The sequence below is a fragment of the Podarcis muralis genome, chromosome 10 (assembly GCF_964188315.1).
Source record: "Podarcis muralis chromosome 10, rPodMur119.hap1.1, whole genome shotgun sequence".
Classification (NCBI taxonomy): Eukaryota; Metazoa; Chordata; class Lepidosauria; order Squamata; family Lacertidae; genus Podarcis; species Podarcis muralis.
In genome coordinates, this window is record NC_135664.1 from 20484759 (window position 1) to 20505841 (window position 21083).

At 43.5% G+C, this 21083-nt stretch overlaps 1 protein-coding gene across 12 annotated transcripts in view; it reads left to right on the forward strand.

Annotated features, from left to right (window-relative positions):
• CADPS2 (calcium dependent secretion activator 2) overlaps nucleotides 1–21083 on the forward strand; it is a 346118-nt gene that overhangs the window by 302416 nt on the left and 22619 nt on the right. For 8 of the 12 annotated variants that reach the window (XM_077935841.1, XM_077935839.1, XM_077935849.1 and 5 more), the window contains one exon: nucleotides 7117–7224. In XM_077935841.1, coding sequence (XP_077791967.1) covers nucleotides 7117–7224 — 108 coding nt within the window. Of the gene's footprint in view, nucleotides 1–6534; nucleotides 6553–7116; nucleotides 7225–21083 lie in introns of all 12 variants that reach the window. The other 4 variants (XM_077935837.1, XM_077935838.1, XM_077935840.1 and 1 more) reach the window with 1 other exon arrangement.

A 21083-nucleotide genomic window follows, 5' to 3' on the forward strand; every position in this document is an offset into this window, starting at 1 on the left:
ATCACAATGTCTGAAATAAGGATGGAGCTATGTAAAGGCATTGGCTGGCTTCACGGGTTTTCCCCACATTGTGATTTTTGCATAGCACACACACATCATGATTCACAATATATTGCCAGGTCAAAAATTATGAAACCAATATCACGATACGGCTTTCGAACCAGTTTTGGATGATATAATGATATATCGCCCAGCCCTAATTACTGTAAGTCCTGCCCTGCAGAAAGACGATCAAGTTGCATGTATCCTTTATGTGCATAACATTTTCCTTTGAGTTCCACAAGTGAGGATAAACATCCCAGTATTTGCATACATAATTGGATTTCCAGTGAGGTTGTGGCAAGCCATTAAGTTATCTGACTAACCCAAATGTAGCCAAGCCGTGCTTGCAATTGTTACTTTTATCACTATTGCTGTTGGTTAAGATTCGGACAGATTGTTAAGATGTCAGTAATATCCCCAGCTCTTTCACCTGCAATGGCTTGGCTTTGTTTAGCTGCTTTGTTTTTCTTGCATTATAGGCTCTTGCTCCGCTTAATGAATTATAATGTAGATTTTTTAGGTTGCAAATAATTCTTACACTTTGGATCTTTAAAAAAAAAGATGATGATGAAGAAGAATGCCCTCTTTTTTTGTTAAGAAGGCATCATGACAGTTCTGTGTTTCTCCCTCCTTCTGGTACACTGTTAACGCTCAGTTGAAAGGTTTGGCCTGCTCTTCTGTATTTGCATCTGTGGCTGGGAGGGGGGGGACCCCTGTGGGGAACAGAGGTTTTTACCAGGCACCGGACCCTCCTACCAGTGAATGGAGAGACATGACCTGCACCTGCAGGATTAGGTGAAGCCACAGGAAGATCATTGGCAGAAGCATATAATTAGCAAGGAATTTCTCTCTCTCTCTTTTTAAATCATCTTCATCCTACCAGGTTAACAAGTGATTAACCCTCAGGAAAAGAATCTGCTGTAGTTTACTCCCTTGTTTTAAACTCTTTCCCTTTTTTCTCTTGCCGTGGTATTTGGTTACATGTGTTACAGTGACACATTAACCCTGTTACCATGCTTTATTTCCTGGGATTCTGCCTTGATGCCTTTGTGTTTCCAGATTTCCAGCTTACCTTTGCGCATTGTGGACTGTGATAAAAAGATGTCTATATTCTACCAAAAAATAGCAGGCAGACCAATGTACCAACAGGCAATTGATCCACCATGTTGTTGTTTTTAGCAATTTGTCAGACATTTGCTGAACCAAATTTACTTTCCGCTGTCCCTTCCTCACTGCCATCTAATCCTAAAGAACCACAGAGCAGAGTTTGATGCTTCCCGCATCTTCAAACCTTTCAGGATACACCGAGTGTCAGTAACAAATTACTCTATAAAAGAATGACTTTAAGCTGGGTTCTCTGTCTCATTACCAGATGTGGCTGGCAGGGATAAAATGGTGTAGAGCTCCCAGCTTCAGGATCACTGCCAATTACCAACAGAGGTGAGGCACTGGGGAGGTCGACAGGGTTGGAGGTGCAGTGGAAGAGTCAATTCGCTTCTTAGGCCACTGCTTCCACACTGTGCAAACCTCCCCGTTGCCTTGCCTCTCTCAGTAACTGGCAGCGACCCCAGCATTGGAAATCTGTGCTGCCTAGCCCTGCCCTACCAACTAGTACTAGCAGTTATTCAACCTCCGGGTATGAGGCAGTATATACCGTATTTTTCACTCTATAGGACACACTTTTCCCCCTCCAAAAATTAAGGGGAAATATGTGTGCGTCCTATGGAGCGAATGCAGGCTCCTTGGCTTCAGCGATAGCAACGCAAAGCCTCAAAGTGCAGAGGGAGCACTCCCTCCACGCTCCGGAGGCTACGCGTTGCTATTGCTGAAGCCTGGAGAGCGAGAGGGGTCGGTGCCGCCTGAAGCCTTTGGAGCTCAGCGGGAACTCTCCTGGCTTCAGCAGAGAGGGAGAGCTGTGCAGCGCCCCTTCAGCGAAGCTGGAGGAGAAATGGAAGGGGCTCCGTTTCTCCTGCCACTTCGTTGAAGGGGCGCTGAGCAGAGAGGGGGAGAATTTTTTTTGTTTTGTTCTCCCCCTCTAAAACAAGGTGCGTCCTATGGTCGGGTGTGTCCTATGGAGCGAAAAATACAGTAAATTCAATGAATAATAATCATTCACATAGTCTACCTTGGTGGTATGTGCAAGGTTGTAGGCCCAGCTTGAGCTGACAGAGTTTGGGCAGCCTGGTCCAGCTCTTCCTGCTTCTCAGGAGTGGTGCATCCCGTTTCGCCGTCTGAGGTAAAACAGAAACAGGCCACTATGCCATGCTGCCCTTACCTGGGAAGCCAAAGAGTCTGCGACTCTGCGGCGCCGGCAGTACTTCTCTAGTGGCAGCACTGCTTCCGTTGCCTGAGATGGCTGCGTCTACTTCCTCTTGTTTAATATCCCATTGCAAATGGTTCCTACAAAATAACAGTACAGGCTTATAATGCTGACAGGTGAGTGACGACCTTCCCCTTATCAGCAGCTTCTGCCCAGCTATGTGTTTTCCTTGGGTTGTGGTGCGGTATTTTGGGGCGATGGCTGCTGCCGATGTAGCAGTGCTGTCACCAGCGCGATGTTTTATTTATTTCATTTCAACAATTGTGGGTGGTACTGAGCTGACTTTTACTCAGAGTTGACCCGCTGAAAGTTATGAGCGTGACTTAAGTTAGATCCATTCATTCCAGTTGATCTGTTCTGAGTCTAATACTGAATTTCCACTTATTGCTTAACACCACAGCTTTTAAGAACTGTGTAATCAGGTTACAAAAAAAAAGATAAAATAAGTTGAAATGAACTGTAAAATGAAGAAAAGGCTTGCCGAAAATGCCTGTGTGAAATTTAATAAGTCTCCACCAAGCACTTGATGTTCGACAGGAAGTGAGGTCACAAAATGTTCGACAGGAAGTGAGGTCACAACATGTCGGTCACAAAATTCCTGGTTTTGTAGAGCAATGTAAGGTGTTGCAGCACCACAGAGTGAGCAAAGTATGCCAATAGTGCAAAGGTTTTCACCGTTTTTCAGTCCACGGCTCCCTTGACCAGCTACATTCTTTCCACAGCACCCCTGTGGGGCTCAGGAGCCCAGTTATGTCACCCCTTGCCTGGAGAGCTGGCAACCTCTCACCCCTTTTCAAACACTCTCCTTTGTGGAGTGTTCCCTCAGCCTCCTCTCCTCTCTCTTTGGGAGGCAGAGACACGGGAGGGCATCAGAGGAAGGGCGGAAAGGAAAGAGGAACAGCGGCACCCCTGACCTTCATTTGAGGCATCCCAGGGTGCCATGGCATACTGGTTGAAAACTACTGCAATAGTGACCTTTGCATTCTGAATTTTCACTCCCTTTGTGAGAACTCCAGTCCGTAAGCGGGCAACCCACTAGCTTGTAGACAGGCACACTCACAATTCTGTTCTGTGTTTCCCCATTCCATTTTTCCAGTTTTGTTCAATAACTATAAATCCCTTTACGCTGACATGGCTGCAGAAATATATTTTGTCTCCTTAATGCTGAAATAAATAATCCTACACCGGTTAACAAAGCAGCTTGTCAGATCTTAGACTTGCAAGTCAAAAGGCTCTGTTTGAGAAGCTCTTTTCAAATAGTGCCTTTAAAAAGTTTCCAGTGACTTAGGTAGTGTATCTTAAATATTTGAAAGTGCCATAGATCTTTTTGTTTAAAATGCGCTCCCTAAGTAAATTTTCATGAAAGGAAGTTTTAATGGCTCTTAATTAGCTGTTTAATCCAGCTTCATTAGCTTTATAAAGGAGAACTTAACCACTGTAGTTCTTTGGAGAATCATTCGTGTTTATCGAGGCATGTATAGACAGTGAGTAAAACTATTTAAAAGGAAAATTAGATTTTTTTCCAGCAATTTATCAGAGATAATTACCCTGTGTACACTGGAGGGGGGGGGGGAGATAGTGTTTTAAAGAACTGTAATTCTAATTGGTAAATGTCACCAGCTGCTGCAGTTATCATTCTTGTGTATATTCTTCTAATGATTATAGTCTCATGCTACAAGCTACATGAAAATATATTCACTAGGTGTGAAATTCCCATATGTCACAAATTAGGTAAACATTTCCAAGAAAAAGGGAGAAAGATTGCTAATGGGAATCCCCCCCCCCCCCAAGAATCGACTGCTTTCAGGCTATCTCTTTTTTTAAAGAAAAAACAACAGCAACTAACTTGAAACCAAATTTGCATGTTTCACTAAAGATATTAAAGAGCAATTTGTTGGGAAGAATTGCTCCTCAACATAATACTAGCTTCCAAACTCTTTTCATTTGTGATGTTGATCACAATTTGGTTTCATTTTTCCTCCTTGTGAAATCCCCTGAAAACATTGCTGAAACATACATAATGTCGAAATACTACTACACCTTCAGTTTAAATTAGGGTTGCCATATTTCGAACAGTGAAAACCTGGACAGAAAAGTTGTTGAGCTTTCTTTGGCCAAAGTTCTTGAGCTTCTTAGGCAAATTAAGATTTAAAAAACACACTTTTGAGCTATTTTAATGCAAAATCAACACTTATTAGATACGCCACGTTCTGTACAAAGCACAAAAAGTGCCATTGTCCTCCTCTCAAGAGAGGTTGTGACATAATTTGGTGGGGATTTTTTCTGATGTGCTGAAATAGGGACCTCAGTAAAAGTGTTAATGCTCCTGATTCCTTTAGTCATGGTTAAGAGAGTAAGCTATAAGATCCCCTCACCTCACACCTCCCTGGCTTCCCCCCCCCCAACTGGTGTTAATTATGGCTACATCAGAACATAAAACCATGGCTAAAGCTAACCAGTATTCACACTAAAGCTTCCCAGCATACCCTGTTAATCAGAGTTCATAGTTAAGATCAATGCTGACTTAAGCATTAACATAGTTAAAAACATAATTGGAAAGAGGAACAACTGCAAAGACCCACAATCCAACAACAACAACAACAACAACAACAAAATAATATTAAATACACGACAAAACATCCAACATTAAAAAAACTTCCCTATACAGGGCTGCCTTCAGATGTCTTCTAAAAGTCAGTTAGTTGTTTATTTCCTTGATATCTGATGGGAGGGCGTTCCACAGGGCAGGCGTCACTACTGAGAAGGCCCTCTGCCTGGTTCCCTGTAACCTCACAGTGAGGGAACCGCTAGAAGGCCCTCGGAGCTGGACCTCAGTGTCCAGGCAGAATGATGGGGTGGAGATGCTCCTTCAAGTATAATGGGCCAAGGCTGTTTAGGGCTTTAAAGGTCAGCACCAACACTTTGAATTCTGCTCAGAAACGTACTGGGAGCCAATGTAGGTCTTTCAGGACCAGTGTTATGTGGTCTCGGCGGCCACTGCCAGTCACCAGTCTAGTTGCCGCATTCTGGATTAGTTGCAGTTTCTGGGTCACCTTCAAAGGTAGCCCCATGTAGAGAGCATTGCAGTAGTCCAAGCGGGAGATAACCAGAGCATGCACCACTCTGGCGAGATAGTCCATGGGCAGGTAAGGTCTCAGCCTGCATACTAGATGGAGCTGGTAGACAGCTGCCCTGGACACAGAATTAACCTGAACTTCCATGGACAGCTGTGAGTCCAAAATGACTCCTACTTGGTCCTTCAGGGGCACAGTTACCACATTCAGGACCAGGGAGTCCTCCATACCCGCCTGCCCTCTGTCCCCCAAAAACAGTATTTCTGTCTTGTCAGGATTCAACCTCAATCTGTTAGCAGCCATCCATCCTCCAACCAACCGCCTCCAGGCACTCACACAGGACCTTCACCGCCTTCACTGATCTTTTAACCATTTAAGGTGTGATACACCCACCTTTTCTCAGTCATGATTACTGGTTTTCAGAAGGAATTTGAAAACATTCCTGTTTATCCAGGCATTTGATGACTGAACACCATTCTTGGCAATCTTGAGATGATTGAAAGATAGAACATTTTTTAGACCATTTTAACTGTTTTAGAGGTGTTTAACTGTTTTTAGAAAACTTCTTTAAAAATAGCTTGCTGTGAATGTGTTTGACACCCTGGACTCTTTCAGAAGGAAGGGTGAAATAATAATAAAATAATAATAATAATGGCTTTTTCAGCCAGAGCTCTCCGGAACTCAGTTCTGGCACCTCTCAGGTGGGCACCATTGCCATTATAAGAGGCTGCAGGCAAGGGATGACCTAACTGGGCTCCTGAGCGCGACAAGGGTACTGAAGAAAGAATGTCATTGGTCAAGGGAGCCGTGGACTCAAAAAGCTTGAAAACCTCTGCCCTAGGGTCTTCATCCTGCCAACACTTTGAAACTTTTCAGATCAGGCAAGTGAAGAAATAATGAAAGCCTGTTGAATTCGCCTAAAGTTTCTCCTCCAAACTATGTCATGTGAATTCCTCAGTCTCAAACTTGGGTTGATTCCAAGACCAACCTGGGGAGGGCAGGGAAGGAGGGAGAACAGTAAAAAGTACCGTGTGTTTCTTGACTTGTAATGTATCCATCTTTTGTTTTCATATCCATGCTATGCTACTATACATCCAGACTGCAGACCACAACTGTGTATGTATGGATGAGTAAATATAATGGACTTTAATATATATATTTTTCATAGTATTGCGCATGAAACATCTCATGGTATTTATAGAAGCCTTTCCATTCACAATCAAATTATGGCATTTTCCTCTCACTACCGTGCACTGCTATGCTTTTTTCTTTTTCTTTCCGTATGATTGCCTCTGTGTGTCAGCACCTGCAAAATACACATCTGGAAAGAAAATATATATCAGTGACACTTGAAACATGCATTACTGTATATTTTGGGGAGGTGGGGCTGGGGAGGGAAGCTCTTTGAAAACAGACCAGAGTCTGCTTCTGTAAGAAGAACGGACTCCACGTTCACCAAATTTAAATTCCAGACCTGCTGTAAATTTCTGTCAAATCTGATACGGATTTTGGATGAGACAAAATGATGTGCATATGTGCATGTTTTTATTATTATTATTATTTGTATAAATGTGTGTTTATCTGAAGAATAAGATTTATCACACAGTGCAAGTTATACCTCTGTGGTCTTTTCCTCCTGCCCCTGCCCCCAAATCTTTCTTTCTCTCCCCCCTCTCACAGAAACCGGGGATGGATCTAGCAGACACTTACATAACGTTTGTTCGTCAGAACCAAGACATACTTCGCGATAAGGTCAATGAAGAAATGTACATAGAAAAACTGTTTGATGTAAGTATAAGTAGCTGTCTGAATCTCAAGTGATCTGTCTGAATATTACGAGGTTCTCTTTTGGGCTGCGATTGCAGAGCAAGATGCTTGTTTTTGTTGGTTATTTCCATGCTGACAAACTGGCCTTAACTATTCTATAGCCAAGAGGCATACTGGTTGACAAATAAGTTAATATAAAGATACTAGCGCTATGCTGTCATTGTAACTTCACCCTATTTTTTTAATTATTTTTTTAAAGAGCTGCCACAAAGTAGAGGGTCTTGGGAACTCTGAAATATTGCTTTTCCTGATGGTGATTGTGATGGTGATGATGGGATGTTATGTTTTGGTGAATCCTCTCTGCACTCTGATCTTAAATAGATGAAATTATCACAGTGGTTCACATAGCTGGTTGCTATATCCTATGCTGGTCCAAGCAGGGCAAATCCATTCTGCTTTTCTCTCTATCAACTGTCAATAGTCCCCTTCTAATAGTACGTGGCCAGATGTCCAGTATGTGGGGCTTTAGATGAAATATCTTTCCAATCTCTCCCAAACCGTGTGCTTTGCACAAGCTCATTGTGTATGTTTATTCAGAGCCTCTTTGCCCCGCCCCCATCTTCAGCTGACAAACTGCCCCCAGATTGACTTGCAAATAGAATTAAGACGGTCCATGCCCTCAGGCTCATAATCTAAAAACCACAACACATAAGGAAATAGGACGAGGATGTGGGAAACTAACGCGTGGGCTAGTTCTTAGTTCTTGCAATGGCTGGCTGGAATGGCAACATTTCATGAAGAAGAAGAAGAAGAAGAAGAAGAAGAAGAAGAAGAAGAGAAAGAAGTTGCTGGTGACTCAGCAGAGCCAACAGATTCTTCCTTTCCTCGCCTAACTCCCTTTGCTGTAGTCTGAGAGTTTGGCCGTAACTAGATAACAGTTGAGGGACGCGGGTGGCGCTGTGGGTTAAACCACAGAGCCTAGGACTTGCCGATCAGAAAGTTGGCGGTTCAAATCCCTTCAACGGGGTGAGCTCCCGTTGCTCGGTCCCTGCTCCTGCCAACCTAGCAGTTCAAAAGCACGTCAAAGTGCAAGTAGATAAATACGGTAGATACTGCTCTGGCGGGAAGGTAAACGGCGTTTCTGTGTACGCTGGCTCCCTTGGCCAATAAAGTGAGATGAGCGCCGCAACCCCAGAGTCAGCCACGACTGGACCTAATGGTCAGGGGTCCCTTTACCTTTACCTAGATAACAGTTGAGAGAGGACCCTCACTCACACTTCAGACTTGCAATTTGCATTTCCATGGGTGGGTGTCCCTCCTGGATGTCACGAGCGCTCACACGAAGATAAAACTCCCAAGTGTGAGTCCACCTTTCACTCTCAACATTCTCTGCCTTGCTCTCCATCTCTCCTGCTCTGTCTTTGCATTGTCGTCCTCCTAATGCAAAGTGGCCACAGACACACTTTCAGTGCAGAGCTCTGTAAACTGCCCTGTGATCTTTGGATGAAAGCCAGTATGCAAATTTTTAAAAAGCATAAATAAATGAGCAAGCTCTTGAATGATCTAAACATATACGCTTGCACTGGACTGTTTGTATGGACCGTTCTTCTAAGTGATCTATTTCCTCAGGGTGTTGCAAACTTCAGCCCCTCGACTCTCCCCACAGAGAGCTGTGATCCCGATTTTTTTAAAAAAATAATTTTTATTAAAGTTTTTTTGAGGGTTACAAAACAGATAAACAGGGAAAGGTATCATCTGTCATCTCCACTTTGAAGTGATGGAGTCTTTTTCACAGTGAGAGACACTTTGGTCATAGACATCTTTCAGCTGAGGGAAAAAAGGATAGAAAGATGTTATTTTGCTCTGTTGCCTAGTGTTAGCATCGGGGTTTGTGTCAGCATCATGTGGGTAGCTCCTTTATTTTTATATATATTTATATTGATATTGCAAGAGATTGGGGTCCAGAGCTTGGTTGGTTGTGTTCAGTTGATTGCAGTATGGCTTGTTTGCAGGGGGGGAGCTAGGTTGTTGGGTCTGGTTAGCTAGATTGATTTGTGTGCTCTTGGGGGGGATAGGTTGTCTCATAGTGCTGTGTATGTGATAAAGAGGAACCATATCGGGATGAAGGCTTGTCTGTGTGCTAGTCTACGTTTGTTGGTTAACTTTTCTATAGGTGTCAGGCTTCAGGGAATCAGCTTCCTCCCCCGTGGCCGTAAATAAAAAGATCAAACGAAAGGAATTTCTTACCAGTTAGATTCTTTAATAATCACAGTGAGAGATAAAAGAACACGTCTACCTAGAAATGGCGGTGCTCCCAATTAAGGCTCGCTCCCCCACTCCGTCCCTATTAATCTACATCACTCCTACATCTTGTAATCTGATGTTGTACCTTCTGTGCTTTCTGTTATAACACATTCTGAGCTCTTCATGTCTTTGGAGAAGGGGGGGTGAATGCTGTCCAGAAACTGTGAATCTGTTAACTCTCTCTCTCTTCTAGTGTTTCTTCTGCTAGCTGTTCCCTATCCAGTATTCCCCAGCTTCTGCCTTCTGAACTATGCCCCTCTGCAAACCACTGTTCCAAATCTATACTGTCTTCCTGCTCCTGATAGATTCAGGGGGAGGGAGTGGCTCCCACCATTCTTCCTCAGTGTAGTCCTCCTCAGCGTGGTCCCTGACAATAGGGTGGTTTCCCATACATTTTGGTACCAGTGGTCTATGTTCACTCCACGAAATCTCCAAAAGAACAAAACAGGCAATAGAAGCAACTCCAGAACCAGCCCTATTAAATATATTCCAGGACCGCAACATACACACACGACAAGGAACTCATAAGTCGCTTGCTCTCAGCAGCTAGAAATATCACGATCCCATTTTATGTGTATTTAGAGCACTGAGCGCATCAGTCTGGGTAAGCCCAGACTCCTCTAGCAGCCTCTCCTAAGACTGTTGGAGAAGTCTACCTTCCTTCTGCAGTTCACTACGGTCAGTTCCTGCCCCGGGTCTGAATTCGCCTTACCATTTGCCACGGTGGTGCATCTTTATTTATGTTCCATCTCCACGGCATTTTAGAAAGCTTTTCTGGCAGTTTCGTTTAATTATGCAAGTTGCCGCAAATGTTTTCACAACAGCGATTCACAGCCTTTGCGGTGACACTTCGCTCGCGGTAGTTTGCGGAAGGTCTCGCTTCGCAAGACTCTTGTGTCGCCGTTCGTCGTCTGTTAGCTTGACTGCTCGAAAGGAGCTTGACTTTAGCGCTCAGTCCCTTTCCTTACAGACACTTCCGAGTGGTTCTAAAATTATTTTTGAAAAGTATCATCTGTTTTAATAAGCTAAGTGTTAGTATGTGTGAAAGAACGGTTTATTTATTTATTTGCAAAAGCTACGATGCCTTGCAGAGGTAAAAAGGGAGGGGGGGACAACTCCATCCTTCCAGCTGGCATTTTTACAAAGTACCAGAGACATATTAGCAACTTCTGCATCAGTTTGGTGTTGCAGCGGGATCTGCAAGCATATGGTTCATTTCTTAGGATTTCTGCATGTTTGCACTGTGATTTCTCTCTCTCCAAATGTTTAAAACGTAGATAGGAACCTTGATAGAGATTTCAGTGGGCGTTGGGCCAGATCCATAGCACTCGCTCCTGCGATGTACTGAGCACACAGTCCTGATTCTGTGCTAAAATGTATTTTAAAAAACAACAACAACAACAACCAGGCATTCAACATGGCATCCAGTAGTTGGGGGGGGGGTTAGAAGATCATGGCCACTGGTCCCATCACCTCCTTGTAAATAGAAGGGGAAGAAATGGAGGCAGTGAGAGATTTTACTTTCTTGGGCTCCATGATCACTGCAGATGGTGACAGCAGCCACGAAATTAAAAGATGCCTGCTTCTTGGGAGAAAAGCAATGACAAACCTAGACAGCATCTTAAAAAGTAGAGACATCACCTTGACAACAAAGGTCCGTATAGTAAAAGCTATGGTTTTCCCAGTAGTGATGTACTGAAGTAAGAGCTGGACCATAAAGAAGGCTGATCGCCGAAGAATTGATGCTTTTGAATTATGGTGCTGGAGGAGACTCTTGAGAGTCCCATGGACTGCAAGAAGATCAAACCTATCCATTCTTAAGGAAATCAGCCCTGAGTGCTCACTGGAAGGACAGATCCTGAAGCTGAGACTCCAATACTTTGGCCACCTCATGAGAAGAGAAGGCTTCCTGGAAAAGACCCTGATGTTGGGAAAGATGGAGGGCACAAGGAGAAGGGGACGACAGAGGACAAGATGGTTGGACAGTGTTCTCGAAGCTACCAGCATGAGTTTGACCAAACTGCAGGAGGCAGTGGAAGAGAGGAGTGCCTGGCGTGCTCTGGTCCATGGGGTCACAAAGAGTCGGACACGACTAAACGACTAAACAACAACAACAGTTGGGAAAGTTAAGCTGCTGCTGTTTTTCTGTACAGTACACATCTAATAATTCACTGGATCATCCCCAATGCTTCAACAAAGACTTTGAGCTCTTCCATCACAGAGCTCAGTCAAGTCCGCAGAGTAGGAAGACTTGGATTTCTTCCAATTTTTAACCATTCTCCTTCAGTTGATGAGGGGGATGCATCCAAAAACTATCAGAGCGATTTGGATAAATTCTTTTAGGTAGTTTGCAAGGGGGGACGTAGATCGGGTTTATGATTGTCCTTTCATTCTACAAATTGTCTTTCTGGTGGTCTTTGCTCTTCTTCAGCTTTCCTAGGGTGTCCAAGCTTCCAGAAAATCCCATGATGCCCTCAGCTGGACTTTCCTAGGATCACAGGGAGCTGGGGAGGCTGTCTACCATGCTGCTCATGGTTGTTGGGTTTTTATGAGTGAAATATTTTTCCTTGCCAAAGAAATTGGTGCATAAAGTTTGGGGGGGGGGGGTTAAAGGCAGAAGGAAAGGTTTTCCTTAAAGGAAATCAGCAAGGACACTGATCTCGGCTCCCTCTCCAACTTCCCATGCTTAAATAGAAGCCCAGGAGAAGGCACCAGGAGTTAACTCCTCTCATGGAGTCTTGTCAGATGAGGAAATGTACGTAGGCAAGAAAGGGAAAGAAAAACATCATTATCGTCCACCTTGCGACTACAAGGTAAACTCAGCCCCGCAACACTGAAATCAGAAAGACATTCCAAAGCACCCCGTAAATGAGTCTGTAAAAACAGGCACATCTTTTTCAGGAGACAGAAGATGAACTGAGGGGCACAGTCTGCTTATTTCTTTCTTTTCCATGCCTATTTTTTATTTTGAATGTTAGCATCCCATAACCTCATTTCTGCATAATCGTGCACTTGCTCAAATCAGTAAGCAAGACCTCGTGAAAAGTTTATTGAAGAAATGGTTTGACTGGATAAGCTGAATACAAGAGAAACAGAAAGCACTGTGCTTTGATAGAATAATATTGGTTGTTGGGCTTTCTCAGTGTTTGTTATACTGTAACTTTTCTGGAATCAACAGCTGTGACTTTTATTTGTGTTGGCAAACAAGGAGTATTGCTGCTATGACCAGAAAAAAAGTTGCAAGTATGCCTGTTGAGTTAACATTGAAGTGAATGGGTTTGTTCCAAAATAAGTGCAAGTTCAGTTCCTGTTTTTTCCCCCCTACAAATAGCCTCTATACCTAATAACAGGCTTCTATGAAGTATATATGTTAGGTAATAAAGTAGCACTTAATACTATTTAAGTCACTGGCCTATAGGGTTGCCATATGTCTGGAATTTACAGAGACATATCCAGAATACTGGAGCCGCAAGCAGCGTCCAGGTGGAAATCAGCTAAATGTATAGGAAAATCCGGACGTATGGCAGCCCAAGTCGGCAGTGTCGTTTTTTCTGATATTCCTCAAAAATAGCTCAAAAACGTCTAATTTCTTTTCTGTCTGGATTTTTACTTTTTGAAATAAGGCAACCCTACTGGCCTAGGCTGTCCATAATGATAAACCATTGTTTAGTACTTTATGGGAAAGAATCTTTACCTCTTTCCCTACACCCTCCTCTGGTGAACAGAGAGCTTTTGCTTCGATATTTGTTTTATTTTGTTCAATCAAGCCAATATCAAACTGCTCAGGGTCCGCCAAGGCTCATGTCTTGCAGCACTAAACTATGGTCTAGTGTTACATGTCAAACAGACCATTGACTAAATTGACTTACATGCCAAAGTTATTAGGACAAGTCTCTAATGTGGGGCCTGCTTGTGGCACGGGTTGCCCACTCCAGAAGCAGTCTAGCTTGCATGAATGAGTCACTGCAATCACATAGAACTTCTACCTAAAATCAGACAAACATAGGGTTTTCCATGTAGATGGAGTTTACCTGTTCAGCAGTGAGATGCCATGGTGGAAGCTAGGATTAGGGAGGGAATAGGAAAACATAGATCAGGTAATGGTATTTGTGCTGGACCACAGCATCTGGTGATGATTCTTACCTGGGACTTGCAAGCTGCTAGCATCATCCTGCATGGGTCTGGATCTCTGAATGTGCCCAGCAAAGACCATGCCTATTAACTGTACTTACTGAGCAGGAAGAGAACTCACAGGAAGAAGGAGCACGCTGTTCTCTTCCCTCCTTCTCCTCCCCCTTAACTAACCCTCTCATCTGGTGGTCACAAGATTTTGGCCATTCAATAACCATGGCCCAATGGGAAAACTTATGGAAGATCAATTGGAAATTCACAAATTGTTATACGATTAGAGAGAACTTTCAAAAAATGCAACACCAATCCTCTGCACAGGGAAGAGCTGGTTTGTAGCCCAGCTCCTATGAGCCCATGGTGAGGAAAAAATAGGTTTTAGGCTTTTCTTTATTGGGGCCTGGCATTAAAGGGCAACTCATCTTGACCTGGGCATTTAAATGGGGTGAGAAGGAGGAGAACCACACTCTGTTCACCCCTGGCTACAAGCCAGATTATGCTGGACTTCCCTCCCAAAGGAGCTGAGGCAAGTGCCATCCTTGATGGGCTATAGGTGGGCAGTGAAAGCATATTTATTCCATGTGGCTTCTAATCTATGGCTGTTTCAACTGTGTCCTTTTGGTCTTGTATCCGATGTGGTGCTAGGTCAGCGTCCCATCAGCACAATAATTCCTGCTTGCACAACAGAACTTCACCCACTCTCCCCCCCCCCCCCCGCCGCCCACAAACCCTCCAAAAATCTGCTCTGGGTGGTTGGAAGAAATCCCAGGACAGATGCTGGAGTCCTGTGTCAGGGAGAAGTGGGGAGGAATCCATTGCACCAGCAAGAATCCTTATGCTTACTTAGCAGTGCACTGGATGCAAGCCTCCGGTTTAAAGTTTTTAGTTTTAACTGTAACTTTGTTTACTTGGTTGTGTTTTGGTTTGGGGGTTTATGTGATCTACTTCAGCACCCCATGTTAGGGGTGAAAAGTGGCCTAAAAAGTAAACATTTGAGTTGCCATATAAGAAAAGCAATGGCAAACGTAGACAGCATCTTAAAAAGTAGAGACATCACCTTGCCAACAAAGGTCCGTATAGTTAAAGCTATGGTTTTCCCAGGAGTGATGTATGGAAGTGAAAGCTGGACCATCAAGAAGGCTGATCGCCGAAGAATGGATGCTTTTGAATTATGGTGCTAGAGGAGACTCTTGAGAGTCCCATGGACTGCAAGAAGATCAAACCTCTCCATTCTGAAGGAAATCAGCCCTGAATGCTCACTGGAAGGACAGATGCTGAAGCTGAGGCTCCAATACTTTGGCCACCTCATGAGAAGAGAAGACTCCCTGGGAAAGACCCTGATGTTGGGAAAGATGGAGGGCACAAGGAGAAGGGGACAACAGAGGACAAAATGGTTGGATAGTGTTCACGAAGCTACCAGCATGAGCTTGACCAAACTGCGGGAGGCAGTGGAAGACAGAAGTGCCTGGCGTGCTCTGGTCCATGGGGTCACGAAGAGTCGGACACGACTAAACAACAACAACTTCAGCAGCCCACGTTAGGGGTGAAAAGTGGCCTAAAAAGTAAACATCTGAATTGCCGTATATCGCCTGGTTCCAAAACCACACTCTCTAAAATCCATGGAACTGGGCTAAGAAATTGCTATGGATCTGTTGCATCGCACTGGAGAACTCAGTCCCCTGTGCTTTTTAAAAGGGCTTTTGTTGTAGCTATTGGCAAACCGACGCCTCCAATTGTGAAAGCCGATGTGCTTCAGCTGTCTCTACAACACACTGTGACAGCAGTTTTTATCTTGCCACTTTCTCCTCTGCAATAACGGCGGTAAGAGCTCTCTCACAAAGCTCACCCTAGTTGGTTAAACACAGATTCACATTCCTGTGTGAAATATTAACAATGCGCCACCATCCCTACCTGTTCCAGCGGAGTTTTAATTGGCATTAGGCTTAGTAAATGAGATGCTAAAGTAACCGACTTAAAAAATAAAATTAGCTGGTGTTAACCTGGTCATGTGGCAAAGGTGAATGTTGCTCATTAAAAATGTTATTTCTGTGGTAAACATGCTTTCTGATCCACATATATGCTTCTTTCCCTGAAATAATAATGCTTCTTCGCATTTCTTTGGGTTACATATCAGTTTGACATATTGTCATTTGCGAAATAAATATGAAGATAATGTCTGTTACGAAAAGGAGAGAAGGTGTCAAGTAAAGTAGAAGAATGCTATTTCTTGCAAATCTTGGGTGCTCTACATTTTTTTTTTAAGGGATCTCTGTGGGCCCACCAGATGTGCGTTTAATTTACAAAAACGAAAGTGCAGTTTCAGGCTCTTGGAATAGTTAAGGCATCGCTAATTAATGTCATGCGATCCTGAGTATATATTCTTGCTTAGTGATGCTGGATCAGACCCAAGCCCACCAAGACATAGAATCATAGAATTGTAGAGTTGGAAAGTTCCCTGAGGGTTCCTTAATCCGACCCCTCAATGCAGGAATCTCAGCTAAATTATACATGACAGGCATCCCCCTTACACACAATAGACTCATGTGTGACCACGTATACGCACGGCATCAGGAAATAAACTCTAACCAGAAATGGTGTGAGAGAGAGCTGGAAAGTCCTCGTGGCTTGCAAGGAGACCCTCCCCAGAGCCCCAAGAGGAAGACAGTGAAGAAGAAAATGATGCGTGGGAACATTCTTCTTATGGTTGGTCCAATAGGAAATGACTGTTGATCTGCCAGTGGACTGTTGGCTGCCTTCTGTCGAGCTCCAATTGACTGGACAGAATTGATGCTAGTAATATTATGTAGGTTTTGAAACCACCTTAGTCGAGAAGAGCAACTTGCCCAATGGCTGTGGGCCTTGCTTCTTGGCCTTCACCATTCTTGGATTCACCATTCTTGGATATCACAAAATGGACTTAGAATGTATGGGTTGGAAGTATAAAAGATAGATTCCAATGAGGGGGGGGGGGGAGGGAGAGAGAGAGAGAGGAGAGAGAGGAGAGAGAGAGAGAGATGAAATAATTACAGTGTAATAATTGAGCACAAGTTGTCCCTTTCTTTCTGCCCAAGCTTTCAAATGTGGCCAATGGAGTTTTCTTCCGTTTGGAGGGTCAATCTACAGTACTAACTTTGTCCTGATTAAACAGCTGTTTTGCAAAAGCTTAGTGTGATCATGGTTTCATTTTTTCCAGTAGTTGCAATCACAGAAAATGCTGCTGGCTCTCCACATGTTCACGCTAGCTAGCCTCCATGCGATCATACATATGAATACGTAGAAAAATCCAACCGTTCGAATCGGCTCTTAGTTTAAATGCACCCCTGTAACACATTTGGTCAGAAACTTTGTCGCTAAGCTATGTACGTCTTTTGAGTAGCTCCAGTGATTCCCTCCTCCATAGCCCATTTCCATGTATAACCCACCCTATCTCTAGGGACTGGAGTAGTTAACAATATGCCCAATTAAAATGTGAAATACCATATGCCCAGAATAGATTAAAGGAACTCTGCAGCTGTTGAACCTCAGGCCTTACCACTCACTTGAAAACCAAAAAGAATTGTCGTATTTCTGGGGAATATTCTTGGCTTGGTGGAGTTTCCAAAAGACAGGGGCTCCAATGTCAAGGGCCAGCCACTATAACACTTCTCTCGATGCCCTTGCCTTGCTGTTCCAACTTTGAATCTGCACATCTGAGTGCCAAGACGTTAGTAGCTTGTGGGAGCGAGACCAATGCGGTCTTCCCAAAAGATCTTGTTCAAATGTTGGCCAAGGGGGGTTAGGGTAGCTATGCCGTTTCAGCAACTTGAAAGCTGCCCCTGAAAATGGTCCTTCCCTCCTCCTTCTTCTTCTTCTTCTTCTTCTTCTTCTTCTTCTCCTCCTCCTCCTCCTCCTCCTCCTCCTCCTCCTCCTCCTCCTTTAATCAGCTTCAGTCAGTTCACTGCTGGGTGAAAATGAGAGGTGATTTCTCTGCTACCAATATCCAATATATTACTGGTATTGAATGCTAAATCTCTGCCTAAGTACATGCCTCATGTTGCACATAAGGAAGGAGTTGGTAAGAATGTTCTCTGTGACCTAGAGTTTAAGCTGGCAGAATCCATTGACTTTGAAGGACTGGAGCGACCAATGCATATAATCTGCTATTTTTGTTGGTTTTGACTTTCTCTGACCTTTGTTTTGTAGTACAAGCAATGCTTTCATGTCGAAGGCAGTCGTATGTGAACGGCACTCTTGACTTGGTCATAACCATTCTTGATGTGCATTTTAATGTTTATTTTTTTGCATCCAATGAAACAGATGGTTCTGTGATTTGGGGGTATAACAACAATCTGAATTGAATGCTAATAACATTTACCGCATTTCAGCATTTTCCCGTCAAAGGAAGGCACAGGCTAATGCAGGCTCTGTGATACACAAGAGGCTGCTTGGTGGAACAGGGTTTCTTTTTCTGAAGTTTGCGGTGTCATAATGGAGATCTGTGAGCATTTGTTCTCAGTCTTAAGTAAGAAAATACTATGTGCATTACTTCTGCATTCTGCCCTTCCTTCAAGGAACTTGCTGGTTGGCCACATGGCAGCCTATGAGGCATTTTAAGAGCCCACCCAAGACTGAGCTTTGTACATATGGAGATTTATTACATCGAATGGTAACATCCTGCCACTATGGCCTGGACTCTCATAACTTATCTATGTCATGTTTGAATGTTTTTTTGCCATCAATATTTTTGATACTGCTGTGGTTTCAATAGCACTTTTCTGTCCTGTTGAAGTCTGTTTTAACTCTGTCCTAATAATTCACACTTGGAGGGACGCAGGTGGCGCTGTGGGTTAAACCACAGAGCCTAGGACTTGACGATCGGAAGGTTGGCGGTTCGAATCCCCGTGACGGGGTGAGCGCCTGTTGCTCGGTCCCTGCTCCTGCCAACCTAGCAGTTCGAAAGCGCATCAAGTGCAAGTAGATAAATAGGTACCACTCCGGCGGGAAGGTAAACGGTGCTTCCATGCGCTGCTCTGGTTCACCAGAAGCGGCTTAATCATGCTGGCTACATGACCCGGAAGTTCCCTCAGCCAATAAAGCAAGATGAGCACCACAACCCTAGAGTCGTCCGTGACTGGACCTAATAGTCAGGGGTCCCTTTACCTTTAATAATTCACACTTAGTATTCATTGCCATAATTCAGTGTGTGTGTGTGTGTGTGTGTGTGTGTGTGTTTTCTCCCGCTCTTTCAAGATACAAACTTCAGCTTTCAAAACAGCTCATTCTCAGATTACAACCTTGTCAAGTGAGTTTCAGCGCATCATTTTGCCACGTTAAATTATCGTTTGCAAGTTTGGGGCTTTGACGCTCTCTCTTTCTTTTTTTAAAGCAAGCTCTTCTTTTGATCTCGATTCTATGCCAGAACATCTCCTGCAAGTTGAGACTGGGCCAGTGAGCTCTTAAAAGTCCTCTTCCTGAATCGAAAGCCTGCATGAGAATGAAAATCGGGGGGAAATTTGAGAGAAGCGTGACTAACTCCCTAGAGGGAGCCTCACGAGACAATGCATTGTAGCTTGTTGAGCTGCGTATTTCTTTGATAAGTCAAAATAATCTTTGAGAAATATGTGGACTTCTGCTATCGGGTTTCGAGAAGCTCAGAAAGAACACAACCGTCACTTGGCACAAAGCCAGAAAGAGACATTTTTGCCTGATGCACCTGGGCATATGCAGCAGGTCTGGTAGAATCAGCTAATTAACAACACCGGCTTAAACAGGCACCTCATCTGGCAATGTAGTTAGTTGCCTGATGGTGCTCAGCAGGACCTGGTAGTGCTTTTTTATTTCTCTATCCTAATGGTCTGCTGCCCACCTAATTTCGCCTTATTGTCAAGCCACTACTTACCGCAGCTTGAGGCCCTCCCAGGAGGCTAAATTATTATCAAAGGATTAGGGAGATGTAGCCTTGCAGCTCTGACATTTCTGATTACTTGTCTATGCCAGAACACTAATTAGCTGTGACTAATTAAGAAAAATGTCCCTGCCATAGAAAACCATTTAAAAGAACTGAGAAGTAGAAAAACAATTCCAGAGCGGAGCACTGCTCAGATTTTGCTGATGCTCTGTACATTTCTAGTGAGCTTTAAACTCACCTTTAATTGTGCCTTTTCTCCCTTTTTTTTTTTTGTCCCATTTGAGTAACAAAAAGCCCCTTCATATAAGAATCGATCGGAGGTTTTCTCCGTCATTGGGGGTGGGGAAATAATTGCCTCCTTTTCAACGTTCTTTTGTAGCATCAGGTTTCCCCCCATACGGCATGAAAGAGCAAATCTTGTAAATTTCCAAACACGTTAACAGGCTGTTGTGGGAGAAGGTGCCTCGCACGCAGGCGTGCGTGTGCACAGAGGCACACACACACACACACACACACACACAAAGTGCAATCCACCAAGCGCTGCTGAGAACAGCCACCTTTCATCTCAGTGGGGTTTGGATTGGTCCCTCACAAGCCTTATTAAAATAAGTGGAGGTTGTGCAACCACAGGGCTTGATGAATTGCTCTCTCGGTCAATCACCTTTGAAATGTCCTTAAAAACCATCAAAATATTTCAAGTAAGGGCTAATAAAGACTTCCTATCTCCCCGAGAATATTCACTGCCTGCCTTTCAACAAATGGAACCCGTCAAAATAAAATGGAATGATAATTAATAATAATAATAATAATAATAATAATAATAATAATAATAATATATAATATACCGCCGTTCATCTGAAGATCCCAGGGCAGTTCACAACAAAAAAATACATAATGAGAACACAAGATACATTATAAAAACAGGAACAAAAACAAACTGATATCCCTTAATAGTGCCTACTGAGAATAGTGGACCAACTCTTTATTTTATGCTGACACCATCATAGGGAACATATCCAACTTAACTCTTGGACCGGGTGGTCCTGGTGGACCCTGAAAGGTAGGAGAGAGGGAAATACTGCATAATAATAATAGTAATAGTAGTAGTAGTAATTACTATTATTATTATTCGTTATTTATTTATATGCCGCCCCTCTGACTAGGGTGCCCCAGCCACTCTGGGCTGATCCCAACAAAAGAATAGTAAAAACACAATACTATAATACTGGTTCATACACTTACGCAGTTATGTACACTTGAAAATAATTCCTTATTATAGTCAACTTTGCCATAATAGTTTGTGTCCTGTCCTCCAAAGGGAAGTGGCTTGTGTTTAGAAGGCTTGTGATAGTTCAGGCCAAGTTGATTCTATAAAGTCTCCCCCAAAAATTGGCTATGTGGGAAAGAAGAACAGTCCAGTGAGGACTGAGCATACTCTAGTCACAGGCTGCCAACTGAATATTGTGGGTGGGAGAGAAAGTAAACTGAGGGAATGGATTGGAATTTCCTGAAAAGAAGGCATCGTTCACCAACTGAACTCTTTAAAGGAACATTCTGCATT